This window comes from Chiloscyllium plagiosum, chromosome 39 (assembly GCF_004010195.1).
Source record: "Chiloscyllium plagiosum isolate BGI_BamShark_2017 chromosome 39, ASM401019v2, whole genome shotgun sequence".
Lineage (NCBI taxonomy): Eukaryota > Metazoa > Chordata > Chondrichthyes > Orectolobiformes > Hemiscylliidae > Chiloscyllium > Chiloscyllium plagiosum.
Genome location: NC_057748.1, coordinates 20,332,771 through 20,358,924, shown reverse-complemented (window position 1 = coordinate 20,358,924; position 26,154 = coordinate 20,332,771). Strand labels below are relative to the sequence as shown.

The window sequence follows — 26,154 nt, the reverse complement described above, 5'->3', positions numbered from 1 at the left end:
AATTGCTACAAGTTGTTGACTGTCTATATTAAGTTATTATGATCAGAGACCCTCAAAAAATCAACACTTGCTGGTCATCTTTTTCTGTTCCATTAAGCATACAGTTGACGCTGAACTGAAAAGTGCTGTTCAGACATGTCTGGTGCTTCTCTCATCTCAGAGCAACAGCCTTTCCTCATTAAGTACATTTTTAAAAAAGCATTCTACATCCCCTTTCAATGGGTGAGTAAACACATTTAATCAATTGTACTTGAGGTAGAGAGATTGAGAGGTAGCTGAGCGGTGGAAGAGGGGGAAAAGTAACTGCTGCTCCACTCCACTGGGATCTAACTGCAGGAGCAGATCCACTCAGAATGAAACATACCCATGTTTGGCAAAAGGAGAGTGTTGAAAGTAAATGCTTTATTTACACAAGAAAATGTACAAGTATGCTAATTATACAAGAATTATGCAAAAACAGACAAGGATACAGAATGCCAATAACCAAACTGTATATTGATATTAACCAGTAAATATTGTTTTAAACAATTTTTATGTATAAAGGTTCACCTTGAGCCATAGCCTGGTGTTAGATTTTGGTCCCAAAAGCACAGGACGAGACACCTCATGCAAATAATTGTTCTTTACAAACATGAACTTGATGGTGAGTCTGTATAGCTTATTCCACCAAGGAGTGGGGCATCACAGTTGAGCCTGATCAATTTACATCTGATAAAATTGTACAGTGTAGGACACAGGTTAGCAAATTTAAATGTGCTGCCTTGCTTTGCTCCCCCACTGCATTTCTTATTCCCCCACTGCATTTCTTATTCCACAGTTCTGAGTGTCAACCTGCTCCCCTGTCTGGCTTCTGCTGCTGCTCTCTAACTGGAAGTCTGCCCACAGCATGTGGATTGCCTGACACTTTATTCTTTCTGGACTGGGGGGAGGGGAGAGAAACCATCACCACTGCCTAGCACTGCTCCTGGCAGGAATTCTACATGTGGGTAAACTACATCTGGTTTCCATATGATGGGATCATTGTTGGGGCATGTTTGCTATTAATCCATAGATTTACTCATCATGTAAGTGAGCTTAAACCCAACCAAATAAACAAAGAAGCAAGCAATTTTGTGACAAAAGTTGCAGGACAGCAGAGCAATAGGTCATTTGAAACTGCAGTTATTTTCTTTGATTGTTACTATTGCATACTCATGTGAAGTGGGGGAAGCATAGCTTCCGCAATAGAAGTTTAAGGGGATTTTGTAATTTATGAAGCCACTTTTGCCCTGTGTCCTGTTCAGATAACTGGATGCAGAGAATAATATAATAATAGTGGTCAGTATGCAGTAGATACCTGTATAATTCAACATGCAGACATGGAAGCTCTCGAAAAAGTCTTTATTCACCGAGAGCAGCAAAGTCACAAAGGGAATTGAAAGTGCATTAAACATGCGGTTTTAATTTTGGTAGATCGTTAACTGCAATCAGTCAGAGAGCAATAGGCATCTTCCATGGAATGCTGCATTGCATCACTGCACATCCAGACAGCTGTGTGTTGGGGCTGTGCAATAACTACTCACACGTCAGTGAGAGAAACCGAGCCCACCATGAAGAAGGCAGCAGCTCCTTCTGGCCCACACTCCATTTTTTGGTCCTTTTGCTCTGGGCCTTTAAACAGATACCCGATTGTCTTTGGCCCATTTCTTTAAGGTTCGGATTATGTATTCCACCTGAGGATTCCCAGTATTCCGAAGAAGATGGAGAACTTCTCTCATGGTGTCCCTAGTAAAGAAGCACAATAATTTAGTGAGGTCTGGTCATGAAAAAGAACACATACCATCCCTCCATTGTTCTGTGCTAATCTCTTCCACTGCAGAGGAGGGCAAGAATGGCTACTGGCTAACCCCCAAAGTATCTATCTAGCTCTATAAATCTGATTTCTTGACAGTCCCCAATTTTAATCGCTCCATGCCTACAACTGCCTGGGCCTTTAACTCTGGAATTTTCTCTATGAACCTCACCTCTCTTTATTCCTTAAAGAGATTCTCTTTGGTCATTAGCTTATAATATGACTTTATTTGGTTTGATGTTGAATTTTGCATCCTTGGATATTTTATTATTGTAAAACTGCTACATGGATGTAACTTGCTGCTGCAATTGTTGTAACAAATGGAAATCTACTGGTACTTTGCCCAAGTAGACTTTACCTTATTCTTAAAAAGTTATCCTTGGGATGTGTGCATTGTTGGTTGTGTATTTATTGCTCATCCCAAATTTCCCTTGAGGCGGTAGTGCTGTGCTGCTTTCTTGAAGCACTGCACTCTATGTATTGAAGACAGGCCAACAATGCCATTAGGGAGTGAGTTTCAGGATTGTGACCCAGCAATACTGGAAGAAAGGCGATATACTTCCAAGCAAGGGTGATTAGTGGCTTGGATAGGAACTTACAGTTGGTGGTGTTCCAATGTACCTCATGTCCTTGTCCTTCCAAATGAAAGTGCTCAAGGGTTTGGAAGGTGCTGTCTAAGAAGCTTAGTCAAATTTCAACATAGCTACTACTAAATATTGGTGATGGACGGATGTTTCTGGATCGGTGCCAATCAAACAAGTGCTCGTTCTTAGATGGTGTCAAGCTTCAAGTGTTGTTGGAGTTATTCTTATCCAGGCAAGTGGAGAGCATCTACCTCACTCTGAACTTGCGCCTTATAGATGCTGGACAGGATTTGGGGACTCCGGTGGTGAGTTACTTGTACAGGATTCCTGGCCTCTGGTCTGCTCTGTTAGCCACAGCATTTATATGGCTCATCCAGTTCAATTTCTGGACGATGGTAACCCCAGGATGTTGACCGTGTCGCAGTGATGGTAATACCATCGAATGTTAAGAGATGATGGTTGGATTTTCTCTTGTTAGAAGTGGTCATTGCCTTGCACTTGTGTGGCACAACTGTTATATGCCACTTTTCAGCCCGAGCCTGGATACTTACTATCCTAATTTTAACGAGGACTGCCTCAGTATCTGAGGAATTGCAAAATCATCATCAAACATCCCCACAGCTGACTTTATTATGGCAGAATGGTCACTGGTTTGGCCAAGGACATTACCCTGAGAAACTCATACAGGTATATCCAGGAATGGAGATGACTAAACTCCAACAATCACAATCATCTTCCTTTGCGCCAAGTATGACTCCAAACAGTGAAGAATATTCCCAGATTTCCACTGGCTCACCAGATATCATTTGTCCCTTGTTGGTTCCCTCACCACCTGCTGCAAATCCAGCAATGTCCTTTGGAACTGAACAAGTCTGTTCAGTCGTGCTGCTACTGAGCTACTCTTGATGGTGGACATTAAAATCCCCAAACCAGGGGAGTCTGCATTCTTGCCACCCTCATGGCTTCCTCTAGATACTGTTCAACATGAAGAATATTGATTCATCGGCCTGGGAGATAGAACATGGTAATCAGCAGGAAGTTTACTTGACAAGTTTGACCTGATGCCATGAGACCTCATGGGGTTAGAAGTCATTGATAAGGATAGCTAGAGCAACTCCATCCTGTCTATATACCACACTTCCATCTAATGTCTGTCATGCCATTGGGACAGGATATAAGCAGGGATGGTAATGGCAGTGTCTGGGACACAATCACACTCTTGGGAGTCATACCTTACAGACAATGAGACTGTTGTTGTTCGTCTCCGAGACAGCTTTCCCAATATTAGCACTAATCCCCAATATTACTAAAGAGGACTTTGCAGAGTTGACCGGGCTATGTTTGAGTTGTTATTTCTACTGCCTCTGTCAATACCAACTGGTCAATCCAGTTTCATTTATTTTTTGAGACTTTCCAGTAATTGTTCTAACTGACAAGGCAATTTATAGGGCAAGACAGTGAACAGGCTACCTGTGCCTCATACTTTGACCTCTATGTTCTTTTGTAAAAAAACAATCACCAAACAATACATGTTCTGCCACTGGTACTTCAATGCATATACCTCATCCAAGCCATTTTGGCCTTGCGCTTGGTGTGCTCAATCTAAGGTTCTGTGTCCTGGATAACATTCTCAAGAATCTACTTTCAAAATGCTGTGAACATAGAGATGTACAGCACAGAAACAGACCCTTCGGTCCAATCTGTCCATGCCGACCAATATCCCAACTCAATCGAGCATCTTCATATATTACACCGGAGAGGTGGCTCATGCCCCAACAAAAGCTGCCTTCATTATATCATTGATATTATCCTGAAAAAGATTAGTGTTGCTCTGCTCCCTCTTTGCCTGATACATTCCCCGTTCTGCTTGGTTGACTGGTTGCCTGACTTGCATGTAATTCATAAGAAATCAGATAGTGTTCCAGAGTGACAGTCTGGATGATTGCCCACCTCCCTCACACCAGCCTGAAATGCTGAGATTAATTGCAGTAGCCTATTACTACCTTGATTGAAACCAAATTGGGGCAGCATGGTGGCTCAGTGGTTAGCACTATTGCCTCACAGTACCCGGAAGCAGGGTTCAATTCCAGCCTCGAGTAACTGTGTGTGTGGAGTTTGCACATTCTCCCTGTGTCTGCATGGGCTTCCTCCAGGGGCTCCAGTTTCCTCCCACTATCCAAAGATCACGTGAATTGGCCATGCTAAATTGCCCATAGTGTTCACGGATCTGTAGGTTTGTTGCAGTAGTCAGGGGTAAATGTAGGGGAATGGGTCTCGGTGGATTACTCTTCGGACGTTGGTGTGGGCTTGTTGGGCCGAAGGGCCTGTTTCCACACTGTAGGGATTTTATGATTCTAATTACATCAACCCAAAATGTTATATCATAGACAATAACACGGATGAAGTCATTCAGCCCAGCATGTCTGTTGATGGTCCTTTAAAAGACCTTTCAAATTAGCTTTACTTCCCCACAACTCTTTAAAAAAAAGTGGAAAAGAAACTTTTACAAAGTTACTATAGATTCTGCTACCTCAACCTTCTGACAGAACATTACAGATTTTAACAAGTTGCTGTATTTTAAAAAATATAATCTCATCTTCCATCTGTTCCTTTTGCCAATTATTTTAGATCCTTGGCATCTCACTCTGACCTTCCCGCTCAAAACTCCTCAAAATTTCAAACACCTATTAAATCTCACCTTGATTTTCTTTGTCCCAAGATAAAGCAATCCCATCTTCTCCGGTATCTCTCCATAATTGAAATTGCTCAATCCAAGAGATTTACCCCGGTATTACTCTGTTTAAATGGGTCTGCAACTCATTGGATGAATTGACTGAGCTGTCAGGTACACTATAATAAATCTTGTGTTACTTTGCACTTTATTTCCTTTGTTGGAGCTTCCTTGACAGGTCATCATACCAGAGGTGGATGCTCATGCAGACAATCTGCTGCCCCACCATTCTTGCTCTATAATTGGCTGCTGGGAGATTACAAGAAAGCTAGCCTGACTTTTACTTTGCTTGCCATCGCTTCATTTGGAGGGAATGGCATGGGTTTGGTGTTTAGCCAATGCCTGTGCCAAGCTTCAAGAAGTACAGCAAAAACAAAATCCACTGCTAGCAAAGAATCATGGGAAGGAACATACAGTTCGAGCTTCAGCCAAACATTCAGTAGTTTTATCTGTCACAAAGAGAACACTGATGGTCAGTGATAAAAAGATTGAGTGTCAGATTGGGAGCGCCTGCAAGCGAATTTCCCACTCCACTGACTGCCTGATCCAAGCTTTCCTGAGCAGGAGTCAGCAAGAAAAACCTGACGTGGGAAGGAGTTAAATCTCTCAGAGAAACCATCCAGCCAAACAGATGGGTTAGCACTGAGCTGTGCTGGGCAAGACCTGTTGCCAGAAAATTCCACTTTGAACAGGAGTCAGCAAGAAAAACCTTACGTGGGAAGGAGTTAAATCTCCCAGAGAAACCCATCTTGCCAAACAGATGGGTTAGCACTGAGGTATGCTGGAAAATTCCACTTTGAACATGTACAAAAATGATGGCTCCATCGAGCCTGGTGCAAACTTATGATGGCTCTGGCATTATAATTAAGTACTTCTTACTCTGTACATCTCACTCTCAGCCATCAGCTCTTACAGCTATGCAATGTCCTGGGAGACAGAAAAATAAAAACAGAGAAAAACGCAAGAGAATTCCTTTCCCAGCCCTTGGTGGTTTGAAGAAGACAATAAATGTACCATACCACAACTCTGGTGTACTGATGGCATAACAACATTGCCTGCATTCACTGCCCCAGGCAAACAAGTTGCAGCAGAATAACTGCTATGAGAAAGAGATTCACCCACCATCTGTTCTACCCTTAACTCTCATCCAAATCACAGGAAGGTCAGAGTATAAAGCAGTGTCAAGGAGACCTACATTAGTTAACAGAAGGAGCACATTCAGATAAAAGGGAATAAATGTGTTGAACAATCTGTCTGAGAAGTGATAGAGTGAATGCATGAGGTAGATAAGTTACTAAGAGTCAAAATAGTACTTTTCATCTTTATCCATTAGGAACTTAATTTCGAGAGACTTTTTTAAAAAACTGCTCACTTCTGAACAGATTGGATTTAATAAAAAGACAAAGTGCTGGAGAAGCTCAGCAGGTCTCACAGTATATGTGGAAAGAGAAACAGAATTAATATTTTGAGTCCATTTTGAGTCTTCTTTTGTCTTAAAAATGATAATTAGAATGATTATTACTGGACTCCTCCCAAATGTGTAACTCTGGTTCTGCTTAAAGCAGCAGTGGGCCTCCCATGTTGTGTCATGACAGCAACTAACCACTTACTGTTATTAACTCAGTTGCATCACAGGCTGCTTGCAACTGTGAGAAGTCACCAAACCAGATATTATCATTGGCACTGACTTAAAAAGACTATTACATAAAAAGCAATACAGTTGAGCAATGGGAGGCAAGGAAGTGGTGCCGAGACTAACTACATGCTTTGAGTGGGAAAGGAAAGGCATCAAAGCTTGAATTTCATGGATGACTAAAGAAATCAGGGTTAAAATTCAAAATTCAAAAGGAAGCTCATGATTCATAAGTGTCAAGAATCAAGAGGGAAGCTGAGAAGGAATAAAGGAGGGGCAAAAGAATGCATGAGGATATTTTACATTGATCCCAGAAAGATGATGAAATACTGGTTCAACTTTTCATCCAAAAAATAGCAACTCTAATAATACAGCACTCCTTGGCACTTCACTGAAGTATCAGCAAAGATTGGATTAATGAGTAGGATAACAGCAAATTTCAGGAGGTCAAAGGCTTTTGAAATAGGCAGACACATGACAGATCAAATATAATCTAGAGATTCAGTATTTTTAGCTGTCACAAAGAGAACACTGATGGTCAGTGATAAAAAGAATTAGTGCCAGAGTGAGAGCGCCTGCAAGCAAATTTCCCACTCCACTGATTGCCTGATCCAAGCTTTCCTGAGCAGGAGTCAGCAAGAAAAACCTTACATGGGAAGGAGTTAATTCTCCCAGAGAAACCCATCTTGCCAAACAGATGGGTTAGCACTGAGGTATGCTGGAAAATTCCACTTTGAACATGTACAAAAATGATGGCTCCATCAAGCCTGGTGCAAACTCATGATGGCTCTGGCATTATAATTAAGCACTTCTTACTCTGTACATCTCACTCTCAGCCATCAGCTCTTACAGTTATGCAATGTCCTGGGAGACAGAAAAATAAAAACAGAGAAAAACGCAAGAGAATTCCTTTCCCAATCCTAAGTCCTAAGTGATACGTTTTTGGAGGAACATTTTGGGAGTGAAGGGATCAACAAAGGGGCGGGGGGATGAAAAAAAGGAATATTTTAATCCAGCGGATTACTTGAAAAGTAGGTGGAAACACACCCAATATTAACTTTCAAAGAGAGGCACTGCATATATTAAGAATTTTGCAGAAACATGCATAAGGGGTGGGATTAATTGGGTAACTCTTTTAAATGGCTATTACAGACACAATATACCAGCTGAATTCCTGTGTTGTATGAGTGGATAATAACCTGATAGGCAGCAAGAATTTAGAGCACACTAGAGGATTTCACAATCATTGTAAACAGCCACGTTTATAATGGACAATTGACACCATGTGATCAGCCTAGGTGTTACAAACCTGTCAATCATTATTTACATGGCAGGAAGCCTTCTGCAAAACATAGAGCAGTTTCTACAGCTCTGTTAGTTTCTAACACACAAATATGTAAGTGTTTGAAATGAACCTTGTTCCTGGAGTTACTCACTTTGGTTCCCGGCCCGCTAAAATCATTTGAAAAATCCCAACACATGCACCACGTTTTCCTTCCCAGTACTCCGGATTTGGATCCAGGCGCTCAAGCACATCAAAAGCTTTTGCAGCATAGTAGAATTGTCCCATCTGAAAGGAAAACGATATTACAGCTGAAGTCTATCGAATTCACCAGTTTAAATTTGATTTAACAAAATACATTTATTTTTTGAAGCTTGTCACCTTCACTAAATCTGTCAGGATTGAATTTTTTTTTAAATGACAAAGGGAAGAGAATTTGCATGGGACCCACAGTACAGAAATAATCTATTTGGCCCATATGTCCCTGCTAGTTTTTATACACCAAACGAGTGTTCACCCAGTCTAATATCCTGTATGTGGCTGCAATTCCAGATTATTTCTCTAGTCAATGAAAACCAACATCAGGAACAGGACATGCAATCAGTATTGCCGTTGGACATGCTCTCAGTATCAAGGCTGTGTCAGTGCTGGGTGTTGGGACTCACACTGTCCTCAATGTATTAAAATGTAGATCAAGAGATGATCAAAATTTAAACAATTTTTGCGTGAATAAAGTGGAGGAGCATTAACTGATGGCAATGTTGATTGTACAAAGAGAGTCTTACAATGAAAGGAAGCAAACAGCATAAGCAGCAAGTGATAGACAGGACTAAGCCATTCCACAATCCACGGATCAGATCTGCTTAGGCACTGCAATCCTGCCACATCAAGCTATGAATTGTGATATGCTATTAAACAACTCATTGGAGGAGGTGACCCCACAAATATCCCCATCTTTAATAATGGAGGAGCCTAACACATCAGTACAAAAGATAACGCTGAAGCATTTGTCATAATTGCCAGCTGGAAGTGCTGAGTGAAAATGATCCATCTCAGCATCATTGGTGTCAGTCTCCAGCTAATTCAATTCACTCTATAGGATATCAAGGAACAGCTGAAGGCATTGGATATCACGAAAGCTATGAACCTGATAACTATCTGGCAATAATGCTTGAGAAGTGTGTTCCAGAACTTGCCATATTCGCATCCAAAGGTATTCCACTATAGTTCAATATTAGCATTTATCCAACAATATGGAAATGTCAAATACCTGTATACTAAAGCTGGACAGATCAAGCCTGTTACCACACCATCAATTTACTCTTGATCATGAATAAAGTGATGGCATTTCCCTTCTGCAATTGTATCAAGCACCACTGGCTTAACAGTACAGTCTGCACGGCTACAGCCTTGGTCCTCATTTGGGGGCGAGGTGGTGCGGTGCGTGTGCGCATATATAGCAAAAGTAGAGTCAACAGAAACCTCTTCACTGTTTGGAGTTATATCTAGCACAAAGGAATACAGTTGTGGCAGTTGAAGATCACTCATCTCAGCTCCAAGACGTCTCTGTAGAAGTTTCCTTAGGCCCAAAACCCAACCATCTTCTGCTGTTTCAGCAGTGATGTTCTCTCCATAAGGTGAGAACTGGGGATGTTCATTGATGGCTGCAGAATGTTTATACTATTTGTGACTCCTCAAATTCTAAAGAAGTCCATTTCCAAATACAGTGGACACTGAGACAATATCGAGGCTTTGGCTATCAAGTGGCAAGAAACATTACTTAAGTGTCAGGCAATGAGCATCTCCAATAAGAGATGATCTAACCATCACCTTTCTGAATCCTCTCTCATCAACATCCTAGGGGGTTTCCATTGTCTAGAAACTTATCAACAACATTCAAGAAGCTTGACATCATCCAGGACAAAGCAGCCCCTCTCATTGGCAATACATCTTCAATCATTCACTGTCTCCACTGCGATGAACTATAACAGCATTGAATACCATCTAGAGATGTACTGGAGAAATTCACCAAGGCTTCAACGACAGCACTTTCCAAATCCACAACCACTACCTGAGCAGGAGAATGGGGTTGAGAAACATATCAGTTATGATTGAATTGCGAGGCAGATCCAAGGGCCAAAAAGCCTGATTCTGCTCCTATATTTTACAGTCTTATGGGGTCAGTTGATAGAGTGTTCCAATTTAAAGGCACCAATAAACAGCTTCAGATCACATAAGCTGCATCCTTCAACCCAACAAGAAGTCTATGGCTTTTCAGTCCAGGAGGATGCAGAACTTTGGCAGAAAGATGCTCTTGTTGACACAGCAGTAAGTAGATTTTGGGTGGCCTCACAATTCAGTGATGAGCATCCATGTGCTACTCCAGGCTAATTAGGTAAGACACGAGGTCTTCTTCCCCAAGGACAGCAGAAGACCTCTCTGCCTAACCAAGGAAATCTGGACAGAGAAGGTCAACAAATTTGCAGTCATCCAGCGAAAGTGGTAACACTGCCTCAAGTAAATCAATGGCTTTCTCCACTCAACAGGTAAGTACCACACTTCAGTTCCCCAAAGACAGCAACTAGAAAGTGGGTGAGGCAGGAGTATGGCTGCTGGTGTGGGAGGGCTCATCACATAGTTAGAAATGGGTTGAGGCTACATTCTCCCATTGGATAGGAATAATGGCTTTGTCAAAGGGCATAAGCTTGTCACTTATGATCCTTGCAAAACAGCAGTTACAAGCAGCTACCACACAAGCTGAATAGGCATATCGGGTGACAAACATCACTCTTTCACATTTCCACCTCCAAGATTAGCAGGGTCCCAATCCTGCTGCCCATGAAGGAGGTAGTTTCTAGAATTTGCAGGGTACCTCAACAGATGCTTGGTTGTAGCTGGTGAGACAGGAGTTCAGTTACAAGAAGTGAGTAGCTTAATGACCAACTATGAGGAGCTACAGGTGAGCATAGGATGTAGTGCTTCTGTGTTCTCCACTGTACGTACCTCAATCCAAACAGCATCCGAATCTGTAGATCCCATCTGAATGGGAGAAAATTGCTGATCTCCTTTTATTCTCTCACCCAGGTCAAGCACATGACAGAACTGCTATTTCTGGGGGGACATTTAGAGAGGAGGAATGTCCTGAGGGTGCAGTGACACTTTATTCCCCAGTATAATCCAACAGTGGAAATAATTTCATCTCAGTGAGTATAGATCACAAGTTTCCACCTATTGTTAATGGCTCTTTGGCAGTGCAGGAGTGTCACAGGTCACATCAAGGGCTAGTTACAGGCAACAATGGCATGCGTGGCTATATTTTAGAAGTACCAGGTCTTAGAAGAAAGGGGTCAAAACTCAAGCAGAGATCAATGGCATTAGTGCAGGTTGAATGTGAAGTTTATTTGGTTGGATGGGTGCGGTGCAAAGAGACATCAATATCATGTGTGCATGTTTGTCTGTAGATTGATAAAATATCTATAAGAGTAGGGCACACCCAAGCAAATATCAAAATTCAGTTTTGAATTTCTGGAAGTTTTGCAAAAGTAAATTTGAACTGCTTATTACTAGAATCCATTGAGCACTAATTGTTCCTTAGAGCCTGTCACAGTTACCTTGTAGCAGTCATTAGCCAAGAGCTGCAATAGACTGAAGGATTCTCCTGATGTCTCCATCTTCAAATAAAGCTCCCATGCCAGGCGGGGCTTCTTGTTCATGATATCTGTGAAGGTAGAAAAAACATAGTGGCAACTTTTGACATGCACTCAGCACCAGGACTTTAAACAAACACGAAAATTGGCAAAGTGGGGATTGGAACATTAAATTTACTGCATAAATGAGATAATCCTCATGTGACAAAGAATTTCCTCCAAAACTATCCTCAGTGATTTTGAGTGTATTCAAATTTAATATCACAAATGCACAGAGGAACAAGGGATCACTTAGATCTATTTAGTCAGTCATTGTCACTTGACCCTTCCTTATAAGGGTAACATAAACATAAAACTTCAGACTCTGGTCAATGTTTCACAATATGGTTCTAATCTAAGATCACATCACCTCTGCAGTAGAGAAAGCACTATTCAGTCCATTATGCCCTTGCTAACCCTGTGAGACTGCTATTTATTCAATCTTCTTCTGCATCTCCCCTTTGAATCACTCATGTTTTGACAACTTGTAAGACAGACTTCAAGATGACACAAGGAGCTTCTTTCTGTCCCCTGCATCATACTCACAGAAGAGCTGATTGAGAGGATGCAGAAAGGTGCCAGTTAGAAGGCAATTTTCAACCTGCTTGTGAGTAGGGAACATACTGGGAATATTTGCTATTAGCATATCACTGAAGGCACTGATTAGCAGTTCGGGGCATTTGATGAGCAACTTGCCCCAACAAAGGGGAAATGTCTCAAACTTTTGGTTTGAGTCTGCTGAATCACAGAGACCAGAGAGATCAAAGCGAAGTTAGGTAAGGGCATTTTGCGACCTCTAAAATTCACTATATGCATCTCTCGACTAGGGAAGACAGCATTCAGCCTCCTGCTCTGGATGGAGTCGTTCCCTAGAAGTTCTCACTGAGAGAGTGCTATGAGCTCTCTCTCAATTGTACCACTTGACTACAGGCAGTCCCTGGGTTGCAAACAGATTTTGTTCCAGAGTCTGGTTGCAAATCAATTTGTACGCAAATCAGAATATTAAAGGATATTCAACAATAGGAAGGATGTGGAAGTATTCGAAAAAGTGCAGAGGAGATTTACCAGGATGTTGCCTGGCCTGGAGGGAAGGTCTTATGAGGAAAGGCTGAGAGACTTGGATCTGTTCTCACTGGAGGTATGATAGAGACATACAAGATGATTAGGGGATTGGATAGGGTAGACAGTGAATGTCTCTTTCTGAGGACGATGACATCAGCTTGTATGAGGGGGAACAGCTACAAATTAAGGGGTGATAGATTTAAGACAGATGTCAGAGTCAGGTTCTTTACTCAGAGAATGGTACGGTCGTGGAATGCCCTGCCTGCCATTGTAGTTTAATTCAGCCACATTAGGGACATTTAAATGATCCTTGGATAAGCACATGGATGATGATGGGATAGTGTTGGGGGATGGGCTTAGATTAGTTCACAGGGTCGGTGCAACATCGAGGACCGAAGGGCCTGTTCTGCACTGTAAAATTCTATGTTCTAATATTAAAAAGGATGCTCAACAAAAGTTCAACCTGCATAAACATGTATCAAGGCTGCATTGTTTTGTACGCCGAAACACCCGTTATTACCGAGCAAGTTTTAGTTTTGGCTCAGTCAGGAACTGACCAAATAAAAGTTCACTATTGATAAATGAAGGCAAAAGTAACCAACACTAGAGAGATATGAAGGCAGTGCAATTCTTCAAAATGACTGCACTTTTCAAACAGTTTAGATTAGATTACTTACAGTGTGGAAACAGGCCCTTCGGCCCAACAAGTCCACACCGACCCTCCGAACAGCAACCCACCCAGACCCATTCTCCTATAATTACCCTTTCACTTAACACTACGGGCAATTTAGCATGGCCAATTCACCTAACCTGTACATTTTTGGACTGTGGGAGGAAACCGGAGCACCCGGAGGAAACCCATGCAGATACGGGGAGAATGTGCAAACTCCACATAGACAGTTGCCTGAGGCGGGAAATGAACCCGGGTCTCTGGCACTGTGAGGCAGCAGTGCTAACCACTGTACCACCGTGCTGCCCATATTATGGAGCTTCAAAATAAATACAAAAAAAATTGTAAATACTCAGCAGGTCAGGAAGTATCTGTGGAGAGAAACAGTTATTATTTCAGATCAATGACCCTTCATCACTAATCAATCTGACATGTCAACTCTGTTTATCTCCATACATGCTGCCAGAACTTCTGGGTATTTGCAACATTTTTTTTTGTTTTCATTTAAGTATTTCAATATGTAAAAGGTTTTGTTTTTGTAGTCATGGAGCTCTACTTACAGCAACGGGCTAGCCAGCTGAGGTAAATGTAGTCATTCTTCAGCTTCTCACTCTGAATCAGCTGAAAAACCTATTAATTTTAAAGAAGTACGAAGTTCAGAGAGAAGAAATGCTGTATTAGTAAATTCTGTGTATCAAGCCATGCACAATGGCAAGGTTCCAGGTTCAGTGGGTGACCTGTGTTGAGTCATCTCATGCAGTAAGGGTACACTTGGACTCACTGTGCTCATCTAAGGAGCAGCAAGAACAACTACTGTCAGAACATTCAGTCGCTATCCAGTGATTCTTTCTGGAAAGCTCATGTGTGAATGTCAGAGTTCAAATGTGATTTGTTTCATGGTCAAAATATTTAATTATCACAATGAAGAATACCAGCTGAGTAAAATGCTAAAGGAAACAATGACATAAACTGATTCAAAACGAGAAAGTGAAAAGGGAAACAAAACCCCAACTTCTCCAGCCAGATACTTGAGGTCAAAAGCAACCTACAGCTTCCTCAGTTCAGCAAGAACAAAATACCATGGAAAAGTGATGGTTCAATTTGAATGGTTCAAACTGAACAAAGGGTTGAACATAAAAGGAATTTAAAAAAAAATTCTGAACCTATATCATGGCTTATGCAATACAAACACAATTGCTATAAAGTTAAAAATCACACACACCAGGTTATAGTACAATATATTTAATTGGAAGCACTAGCTTTCAGAGCGCTGCTCCTTCATCAGGTGGTTGTGGAGTACACAATTGTAAGACACAGAATTTATAGCAATTGTTATTAAAGGTGCTGTAAAAATACAAGTTGACAATTTTGTTAATCAATGATGGTAGTTGTTTTACAAAGATTTTGGTAACCTGCCCTAATGTCTCCTGATCTGATCTGGCTCAGTGCCAGTGATTTATACTCCTGTCAATTGTTTGAGGATACTTTACCACTTTAAAGACACCATATCAATGCAAATTGATGCTGGGGTTGGTTCAAGTTTAGCAATCAATGCCTTCAAGAGAAGAAGATTAGTGAGAATCAGCCATTTTCTTCACGGTATACAGAATGAACAACCCAAAGAAGAAAATCCAAACTTCTACCATCATGGAGGAACCTGGTTTAAATCGCTGTTTCCACTACTTCCTCAAGTTGCTAACTGTGACAGAATTTACTGCTCTTGATTTGGTATTCATTTACCATTCAGGCAACAGCGCACTTCAAATCTCCAAGCCCAGAGAGAGTTTAAACAGGGGACATCAATGAGGAAGGAGAACAAATGGGAGCAGGTGGAGTTGGAGTCCCACACATTATCTGGTCAGCTCCCCTGCATACAAATCAGTGGAAAGTAAAACAGGGCTGAATATTTTAGGGACAGTCATTCTAAGGATTACCCTTTTTTACATCTGTACCGAAGCTCAAAGTTCTGCTGATATATATTGATGCTGGGAAGTAATTTTTTGAAAAATCTTGATCAAAAGCTGGAGCACGTTTGCCAGGAAGAGTGTCTGAAGCAAAGATGCAGGATTCAATTAACCAATTCAACAAGAATTCAATGTCTCAATCAAAAGACACAAGTATTTTGTAAACACAGGAGTAAAATAGTAAATGGGCATTTTCAATGATCATATCGCCTAAGAATCCCTAGCACCGAAATCTTGGAACTGAGATGATGACCTCCAGCAATAATAATATTTTTTGTGCTTGCTATGACACCAATGAATCGAGAGCATTCCCCCCATTTGAGTTGTAATTTACTGCTCATTTTTCTGAAAAGGAATATATTCAGGAGAACCTCTCTAAGTTTTTATGAAAAAAATACACAATTTCTATAAACAACTCTAGGAGCTGTGGAACAGGACTAGTTTTTAAGTAACTGCCCTGCCTGAGGAGAAAGCAATAAGAATCACTCTCTTCAGGCTAGTCTTTAATTCTCAGGAAGCAGTGATATCTGTGCTGTAGCTTCTCAGGTTCCTATCATTTATGTTGGAGCTCACAGACTTGCCCAAAATGATCCTCTTGCTTATCTAGCTGTTTCAAAGTGTTTTTGATGGTAGTGTGAGTCCCCAGTCAGTGGTGATGGAAGAAAGGTGTCCCATTGGTGTCAAAGAATCATTAAAGCTAAATTTAGCATACTGATCAGTTATATATGCCCTGAACCAATAGGGCATGTTGTTCAGAGAAACATATTGCACAGGGAAGCCCATTTATTTTTCCTTGTTAATAGCATGATTATTGCTAATGTGGTTTAGTGTGGATTTAGAATACTTGTAATACATTCATCCTCCCAAAGAGATCCCAGCAACTCTAAAGGGAGGTCTGTGGAATCTCTAGAATTGTAACCCAAATTACAAAGCCAGATTGCAGCTCAAGTTCCTGAATGACTTACCTCCTCAGCCTCTTTGAAGTTGCCAACAGCTGCTTTTGCCTGTGCATAGTTGAAGTTAAAGAGGTCATCATTATAGAAGTAACTCTGTTTAAAAAAAAGAGAGTGGGTCATATTGTGCAGGCTCTTAATATAACACCACAACTAAGACAAAGTGAACCCAGTTTTCTGTTTACAGAACAAATGCTATTGAAAATCAGGTGGCTGAAGAGATTAAATCTTCCCCCTCATCCTGCAAAACACTCAATGTATTTTTTGAACATGCTATTTTCTTTTATCTTCAGATCTTTCTTTCATCACACCTATTGCATGAGTGCTGTCCTCCCAAGCCAGTTTCACAAGATCTGCATGGTTAATGTTGATTTTCCCTTTGCCCATCCATCTGCTTGTGGAGAGGAGGAATATCTTCCTTCCTTCACCGCCTCGGGCAACTGTCTGTGTAGTGTTTGCACATTTTCCCTGTGTCTGTGTGGGTTTCCTCCGGGTGCTCCAGTTTCCTCCCACAGTCCAGAGATGTGCAGGTTAGGTGAATTGGCCACGTTAAATTGCCCTTAGTGTTAGGTGGATTAGTCAGGGGTGGGTTTCTCTTTGGTGGATCGGTGTGGACTTGTTGGGCTGAAGAGCCTGTTTCCACACTGTAGGTAATCTAATCTAATCTGTGCTATACCATGATGGTCTACTGTTCAGTCCTATTCTATGCAAACATGCCAATGTGTCAAAGAGTGCATCTGTTAACAGCTGCTCCTCATTCTCAGAGAGATGGTAGTCTACTGTTGTGGGAAAAAGTCCAGGGCTTGTTCCCCACTTTGATCTTTCAGACTCTGTAAATTTAGAGGTTTAAATTATGGATTGATAGAGTGGAAATAAAGCCTCATTCCAAATTGAAATTCAGGTTATTGGCAACAAGTGCTACCATTTAAGTGCAATCAGAACATTTTATCACTGTTGTGAGCCCATTATCAGTTAGGACCTATCCCAATTCATAACATAGCTTGTGAAGACTGCAGTCCCTTTACGCACAATATGAAAACTGGAGGATACAGAGCAAGGCATATTCACAATCATTTCCAATATGAAAGGAAAACATCTCCAAGAAAGACTGGTATTAGTTTTTGATCAAGCAACCTATAAATCTTGTTCGTCACTAATTACTCAGAAGGAACTGTGCTCAATGGCACAGCAAATTGCTGCTATGATCTGATGAAACTTACCACTCAGCTGAATGATGCTTCTAGCTGGTGATGCATTACTTCAGAAAGGAAGGAATAGAGAGGAAAGATAACCTCAAACCAATCTTAATAGGATACACCAAACCATGAATTTTATTTATTATTCCTACATTACAGCAGTAACTGCATTTAAAAGTAATTCAATAACTGCAAAATACTTTGGGATGTCCTATGGTTGTGAAAGGTCCTATACAGAGGAACCTTGATTATCCAGCATGCAATTATCCAGCAATATTGCAAGGTCCCGATGCTTGGCTAAACTATGTTAACCAGCATTCAATTATCTGGAAGTCAATTAACCGAACTAAATACTCCCTGACTGTGTCCTTCGGAAAGTTGATGTTCCTCTGTATATTGCTACACAATAGCGGCATTCAAGATGGCAACATTATTTTTCAAGGGCAATCAGTTGCAGATGACGGAATTTGAATTTAATAAAAATCTGGAATTACGAGTCTTAATGATGACCATGAATCCATTGCAGATTGTTGGAAAATGCATGTACTTCGCTGATGTCCTTTAGGGAAACAAACTGCCATTCTTACCTGATCAGGCATATATGTGACTCCAGACCTACAGCAATATGGTTGACTCTGAACTGTCCTCTGGAACGGGCAATAAAGCATCGAGCACTGCCTTTACCCAATGAATGAATAAAAGGAATTCGTTCCAGAACAAAATACAGAACTTGCATGTCACTTTTGGTTCTTTTGTCAATGCATTTAAATTTCTATTTTGTGGTTAAAAAGAAGCATCTGCCAATATTCTGTCATTGGAAACAGTTTCTCCTGATTTAAACTATTGAAATGGATTATTTTGGAGGGCTCTACATTTTCTCTAAATCTTATCAGATCTAAAAACCTAATTTGGTTTTAGTCAATCTAAACCTTCAAGCTAAATTTGAATCTCCATGAAGACTGTATTTTGTAATCTCTTACTCCTAATTTCTCCGCCTCTGCCATATCTGCTCCCAGGAGGAGCAGTTTCACTCCAGGATATCCCAGGTGGCCTCCTATTTAAAGAAACTGCAATTTCCCCTCCCACGTGGTCAACAATGCCCTTCAGCGTATATCCTCCACTTTTGATACCTCTGCGCTTGAACCCCATTCCTCCAACCGCAACAAGGATAGAACGCCCCAGACTTCACCTTCCACCTCACTAATCTCGGGATACAACGCATTATCCTCTGCCAATTTCCGCCAGCTACAATCAGACCTCACCACTAGAGATATATTTTCCTCCCCATCCTATCTGTATTTTACGGAGACCATTCCCTCCATGACTCCCTCGTTAGGTCCACATCCCCCACCAACCCACATTCTATTCCCAGCACCTTCTCTTGCTGCTGCAAGATGTGTAAAACCTGCCCCAAAACCTCCCCCCTCATCACTGTTCAAGTTTTCAAAGGATCTTTTTACATCTGGCAGAGATTTCCTGATCATCTAAACACCTCATCCACTGTATCCATTGCTCTCGATGTGGTCTCTACATTGGGGAGACAGGATGCCAACTCACAGAACGTTTCAGGGAACATCGCTGGCACACACGCACCAACAATCCCACTGCCCTGTGGCCGACCACTTGAACTCTCCCTCCCACTCCACCAAGAACATATAAGTCCTGGGCCTTCTCCACCACCAAATCCAAAAGTCATCCGATGCCAGGAGGGAGAATGCCTCATCTTCTGCCTTGGGACCCTCCAACCACATGGTATTAATGTCAACTTCACCAGTTTCCTCACCTCCCATCCCCCCACCTCACCCAGATCTAACCCTCCAACTTGGCACTACCGTCTGACCTGGTCTACCTGTCCATCTTCCTTCCCACCTATCCGCTCCACCCTCCCCTCAGACATATCACCATCAGACCCCACCTGCACCTCCCTATCACCTTCCCAGCTACTTTCACCCCAAACCCACCCTCCTATTTATCTGTCAGTCCCCATCTCCATTTCTGATGAAGGGCTTATGCCCGAAACGCTGACTCTCCTGCTTGTTGGATGCTGCCTGACCTGTTGTGCTTTTCCAGCACCACAATATTTGACTCAGATCTTTGATCGCCTATTCATTTTACTCATTTCTATAAATATCTCAATTCTAATAATACCACGATGGCTGCCACACATTCACTGGTCCTATACTCAAGATAGCGGAGATCTCTGTGCATCTTCAATTTTGTCTCTTGCGTATCCCCAATGTTCAATGGTCCACTACGGGAGGGTGTTCCTTCAGTTACCTAGGTGCTATTTTCTCCCTAATTTTCTTCTATTTCTGACTCCTCACTTAACACGCTCTTTGCAATCTATTTTGTTTGTGAAGATTTTGACCATGTTTAATGTTTCCTATATGTCTCAGTCTTAGACATTAATATCACTCCCGTGAAGTGTCTTAAAAAGCTTTACTACACTAAAGGTACTAAAAAAAGTAGATTGTAGCTTATACATTGGTCAGATTTAATCCAGAATAGCCTCTGACTTCACTTGCTGTTGAAAATGAGTCCGTAAGCAGCTGGTACCAACTCCAGAAAGAAGAAATTCTACAATCATAAGACACAGGAGCAACAATAGGCCATTTGGTCCACTGAATCCATTCTGCGAATAATGAGATCATGTATGTGGGCGGCACGGTGGCACAGTGGTTAGCACTGCTGCCTGAAGAAATTCTACAATCATAAGACACAGGAGCAACAATAGGCCATTTGGTCCACTGAATCCATTCTGCGAATAACGAGATCATGTATGATCTGGTAATCATCAACTCCATTTTCCTGCTTTTTTGCCATGATTCCCTTACTGATTTCCTCCCACAGTCCAAAGATGTGCAGGTCAGGTGAATTGGCCATGCTAAATTGCCCGTAGTGTTAGGTAAGGGGTAGATGTAGAGATATGGGTGGGTTGCGCTTCGGCGGGGCGGTGTGGACTTGTTGGGCCGAAGGGCCTGTTTCCACACTGTATGTAATCTAATCTAATCTAATGTATGATCTGGTAATCGTCAACTCCATTTTCCTGCTTTTTTGCCATGATTCCCTTACTGATTATAAATCAGTCTATGTCAGCTTTGGAATATTCTTAACATCACAGTCGTGAGAGCCCTCTGAAGTAAAGAATTCCACAGAGAAGAACTTCTTCCTGATCTGGGTTACATGTCGAAATGAGCTTACTCTGAGATTATGCCCTCTGATCCTAGACTCTCTCACAAGAGAGCAATCTGTCTGCTTATAGCCTGCCAAGTCCTTTAAGAATCTTATATGTTTCAATAAGGTCACCTCCCATTTTTCTAAATGCTGATGAGTGCAAGCCAAAACTACGCAACCTCTCCTCATAAGAAAATCCCTCCATGCCAAGAATTAACCTATTGATCGGTCTCTGGACTGAATCCAATTTCAGTACAAGATCCCTTCGAGAAGGAAAACCATCCACAGTATTGTAAGTGTGATTTGACCATGACTTTCTATAGTTTTCATAAGACCTTTCTATTTTTATCCTCCAGTTCCATTTGAAGTAAAGGCTAACATTCCATTTGCATTCCTTATTACTGGCCAAACTTGGATTCTAGCTTTTCCTAAATTTATGCACAAGGACTCACAAATTCCTCTACTGCAGTCTGCATTTAAATTAATATGCAGCTCTTGTATCTTCTTGCCAAAGTGCACATACTCACATTTTCCAACATTATATTCCATCTGCTAAGTTTATAGCCTTAAATTTTCTATTTATTAAATTCCACTATGATACGACCTCAATCAGTGTGCACATAACTGCATACAGTTTCAGACTCCCCTTATCTGTATAAACATTTTGCCCAACCACAAAACAGAGGTTTCAATCTGGGAGGGGAAAAATAAGTCACTCTTGGGATTTGGGGGTCATTAGTCAAGTTGCCTTTCAAAAGGTAGTGACAAATCTTCCTTTTGAACCACTGGTAGCAATTTGAAAGAGGAATGGCTTTCTATGAAAAAGGCATGACCCAAGAATCCATGGAAAGCACCCTCTCCTCAATTATGAGGTTGTTGATTCAAGTCCCATTCAAGGCTGACACTCCAGTGTAGTACTGAGGCAGAGCTACATTGGTTTCTCTTCTTCTGGATAAGTCATTAACTGACATCCTGTCTTTCTACCAGAAGGAAAATCAAAATTGCAGTGATAACAATTTTGAAGAAGAAGAGGTGTTATCCTTGGTGTCACAGCTGATGTTTACCCCTAAACCAAGTTCACTGAAAGCAGTTTAGCTGGTCAGAAGATTCTCGTTTATAAGAGAATGATGGGCATAAAGTGGTTGTATATTTCCTATATTACACTTTGAAAATATCCCACTGGCTGTAAAAGATTTGAAGTGTCCTATGGTTACTAAAGCCACAATGTAAATGCAAGTCCTTCACTTCAGAGAGTCTGTATAAAGCTAGCTATGCTGGTGTGGGATTGTAGACACATATAGGCCAGACAGGGTAAGGCAACAGTGAATCATCAGTTTTGAACCACAATCCAATAGCTTATGATCACTTTTACTAGTTAAAATAAATTCAAATACTCAACCTGTCGTGATGGAATTTACATTTCTTTTCCATGGATAATTAATCCAGGTTGCTGGGATATTAGTCCAGTAACATAATCACAACAGCAGTTTCCTCCTCCTCCATCACTTGACTATCCTCTCAATACATGGCCATATGGAGGAGGTGAGAGAATCTGGAAGAATGGAGACAATAGCAACAAAAAAAAACACGACTGACCTTGACAGAGTTTAAATAGATCAAAACATCCTCAAACTGCTTCAGTAGAAAAAAACAGGAGGCCATACACTGACGTCCAGGGATGGTATCTGAAAATAAGATGGGAGTTTTATAAAGAATTAAGAATACAGCACACGCAAAGCTGAACTATGGTCCAGCTAGGTGTAAAAGCTAATTCCCTGGCTTTAAAATCTCTTTCACATAACAAGGAAACCTTTGTTTGAGTATACCTGAGCATACTGGCCTCAGCATGCTTTGCTGACTGAAGATAACCAGTAAACTGACATGGGGAACTGTGGCGATACAGGTACAAAGCTGCTCATTACTTGAGGTCTTCTTTCATTAGTACATTGACATCATGCTCTGGAAAACCAGGCACCACACTATCAATGCCATTCAAAGCTGGCCAACAAGAAACATAACTGTTCACTAAGTTGGTCTCTTTGATGAGAGCTTGTCCACTGGTGAGGGGTTTTTTTAAGTGAAGAGAGGTTGAGACAGAGGTGCAGAGCGGTCTGTTCCAAGCCAAGTGTGGCTTTGGAGTGTTTTTTTTAAAGGTCGGAACAATTAAAGCAGCTTGAATGGATGGAGTCAGGCTGCCACAGAACCGGGTTTTAGTTTAGTTTTCAGTAGTTGTTGGGGCTTTGATGCTGACTGGGAAAGCTTTACGTTTCTGTTATAGGTAAAAGCTTGCTCGGGTTCCCTGCCTGCTGCCGGAATCACATGTGAGACAATCGATTTTACTGACTTTGCTTTTGCAAAGATGTGTTTATGGGATGTTACTATATTGGAACAGGTGCTGTCAGTAGTTGAGTTATATATTATTCTGTTAAGTTTACTATCAAAGTTAAAGTTATAATGTAAACAATCAAATTCAATATGGAGCACAGCACCTTACACCTGCATTTAAACAAGTTAAAAGTCAGGGTCTAGACTATCTTCTTGATATATTTGAAGGGGGTTTGGTCTGGCCCATAACATGAGATGCTGTGTAAATTGAGCCAATATGCCTTGCATTTAGGTGATCTCATTGAAGCATCCAAGATTCTGAAGGGTAGACGCTGACAGATTGTTTTTGCTGGTCTGAGAATTTTAAACATGGAGGCACAGACCAAGGATAAGATAATTATTTAGGACTGGGGTGAAGAGAAATTACTTCAAAAAGAATTTTGTAATGCTTTCTATTTCTTTACTCTAGATAGTTGTGGGTACATCAATGAATATATTTAAGGAAGCGGTAGACAAATATCTGATCTCAGAAAAGTAAGGAATTTGGGGAGTGGACAGAAGTGTAGAGTTTAAGTCATGATCACAATTAAGGTCAACCATGATCCTATTAAATGGAGAAACAGGCTCAGTGGGCCATATGGATTACATCTGCTCCTTTTCTTACGTTCTTGATTCAATGTTAAATAGTACGATCCCTTTTCCTCTTATACGGATGCTGCAGTCTGATGCTGTCTCTTGCCACTGTTGTTTGTGATATACATAAATGATTTAGAGGAAGGTGTAGGTTGCCTCATTAGCAAGTTTGCAGATGACACTAAGATTGGTGGAGGAGCAGATAGTGAAGAGTACTGTTGGAGAAAATAGCAGAATACAGTTAGATTGGGGAGTTGGGCAGAGAAATGGCAGGTGGAGTTCAATCCAGACAAATGTGAGGTGATGCATTTTGGGAGATGCAATTCAAGAGCAAACTATACAGTAAATGGAAAAGTCCTGGGGAAAATTGGTGTACAGAGAGATCTGGGTGTTTAGGCCCATTGTTCCCTGAAGGTGTCAATGCAGATCAGTAGAGTGATCAAGAAGGCATATGGTGTGGTTTCCTTCATCGGATGGGGTATTGAGTACAAGAGTTGGCAGGTCATGTTACAGTTGTATAAGACTTTGGTTCGGCCACTTTTGGAATACTGTGTACAGTTCTGGTCTCCAAATTACAAAAAGGATGTGGATGCTTTAGAAAAGATGTAGAGAAGGTTCACCAGGATGTTGCCTGGTATGGAGGGTGCTAGTTGTGACGTGAGGTTGAGTAGATTAGAATTATTTTCAATGGAAAGGAGGATTTTGAGGGGAGACCTGATTGAGCTCTCCAAAATCATGAGAAGTGTAGACAGGGTGGATAGCAAGAAACGTTTCCCAGAGTGGAGGACTCAATTTCTACGGGCCATGAGTTCAAAGTGAGAGGGGAAAAATTTAGGGGAGATATACAGGGAAAGTTCTTCATGCAGAGGATGGTGGGTGCCTGGAATGCGTTAGTGGTGGGGACAGGAACGATAGTGTAATTTAAGATGTATCTAGACAGATACATGAATGGGCAGGGAGCTTAGGGATACAGATCCGAAGAAAATAGGTGACAGATTTAGAGAGAGGATCTGTTCAGCTTGGAGGGCTGAAGGGCCTGTTCCTGTGCTGTAAGGTTCTTTGTTCTTTGTTCAATCTCAGTCCTGCTGCTTAGCAGGAGAGCAAGTTAATACACTTCTGAATTCCATTTTCTAAAACTACAGATTGAGGTTTTGTTTATCCTCCAACTTCCATTCTGCAATGGGTGAGGTAAGGGGATATAACCTTCACTCTGCCAAAATAATGGAGACTGCAAACAAAACAAAACAGAAATTGCTGGAGAGACTCAGCAGGTCTAGTAGCAGCTGCGAAAAGAAAACAGAGTTAACATTTTGAGTCCATTGACCCTTCTTCTGGAGGTTGCACTTCAATACAGAGGTCCTCATGTTCTGTCAAAGTATTCAGTACACATTACACTTAAATGAAGCGTCCTGGTTTAAGACTCACATACATACCACATTCACTGGCAGAGCCTCCGACCAGCTGGAAATATTGTTGTGCAATCTTCAGGTGCTCCCTCTGTGGGAAGTCAAAGAGAAAGACATAGTCATGTGCACTTTTGTGCATAGGCATTTGTCAAACACTAAATCACATTTCCCTAAAGGTCTGGTGATGCTGAACAAAGTTGGCAACATAAAAAACAGATCAGTGCCCTTATAGGTTTCCTCCTTCCTCGCTGTCAGGACAGGCACAATCAAAATCAGCCAAACTGAGCACAGGAGGCCTCTTCAAATCTTTAACACATAGGTGGGTATGAAACAAATCCTCAACCTTTTCTGATTGTCACTGAATTTTTTCTTGATTTGAAATGTTTACAGGGCAAAATAAATCACCCAACATGTTGAAATTACATTTGAACATTGAACAGCGTAAGGAAGAAGCAAGGGAATGGAGGTAAGAGGTCAAGGCCATTCAGGAGTGAAAGCATGAAGCAACGAGTAGTTGAAATCTGGAACACTGCACAAAAGGCTGTGAATGGACAAGAACAACTGGAATTTAGAAGGCTGAAATTGATAAGATTTTTATTATATAAATATATCAAAGGACATTGACTAAAGATGTAAGAATGGAATTTAGATCGGCGATGACGTAACTGAACAGATTCAAGGCTGAATCCTGTTCCTATGCGAAATCTGTTCCACATAGGTGTTTGCTGATATTTACACACCATACTGCTGAAAGTAATCTGAAGAAGTATTACACAAGTTTAGTTCTCATAAATCATTGACTATTCTGTATTGGTTCTCCTCTGGGACCAGCCTAACGAACAGGAGTGAGAGAGAGTGAAAGAGTGAGAGTGAAAGAGAGAGAGAGTGAGTGAGAGTGAGTTTAGTTCTCATAAATCATTGACTATTCTGTATTGGTTCTCCTCTGGGACCAGCCTAACGAACAGGAGTGAGAGAGAGTGAAAGAGTGAGAGTGAAAGAGAGAGAGAGTGAGTGAGAGTGAGAG

At 41.3% G+C, this 26,154-nt stretch overlaps 1 protein-coding gene across 4 annotated transcripts in view; it reads right to left on the bottom strand.

The window, feature by feature from the left end:
• Positions 1–382: 382 nt before the first annotated feature.
• ttc26 (tetratricopeptide repeat domain 26) overlaps positions 383–26,154 on the bottom strand; it is a 91,540-nt gene continuing 65,768 nt past the window's right edge. For 3 of the 4 annotated variants that reach the window (XM_043679964.1, XM_043679966.1, XM_043679965.1), the window contains 7 exons: positions 25,158–25,221; positions 22,363–22,451; positions 16,409–16,492; positions 14,040–14,109; positions 11,673–11,779; positions 8,216–8,349; positions 383–1,764 (listed from right to left, as the gene is read on the bottom strand). In XM_043679964.1, the coding sequence (XP_043535899.1) occupies positions 1,653–1,764; positions 8,216–8,349; positions 11,673–11,779; positions 14,040–14,109; positions 16,409–16,492; positions 22,363–22,451; positions 25,158–25,221 (660 nt within the window). In that variant the 3' untranslated portion in view covers positions 383–1,652. Of the gene's footprint in view, positions 1,765–8,215; positions 8,350–11,672; positions 11,780–14,039; positions 14,110–16,408; positions 16,493–22,232; positions 22,319–22,362; positions 22,452–25,157; positions 25,222–26,154 lie in introns of those variants that run through there. The other variant, XM_043679967.1, reaches the window with a different exon arrangement.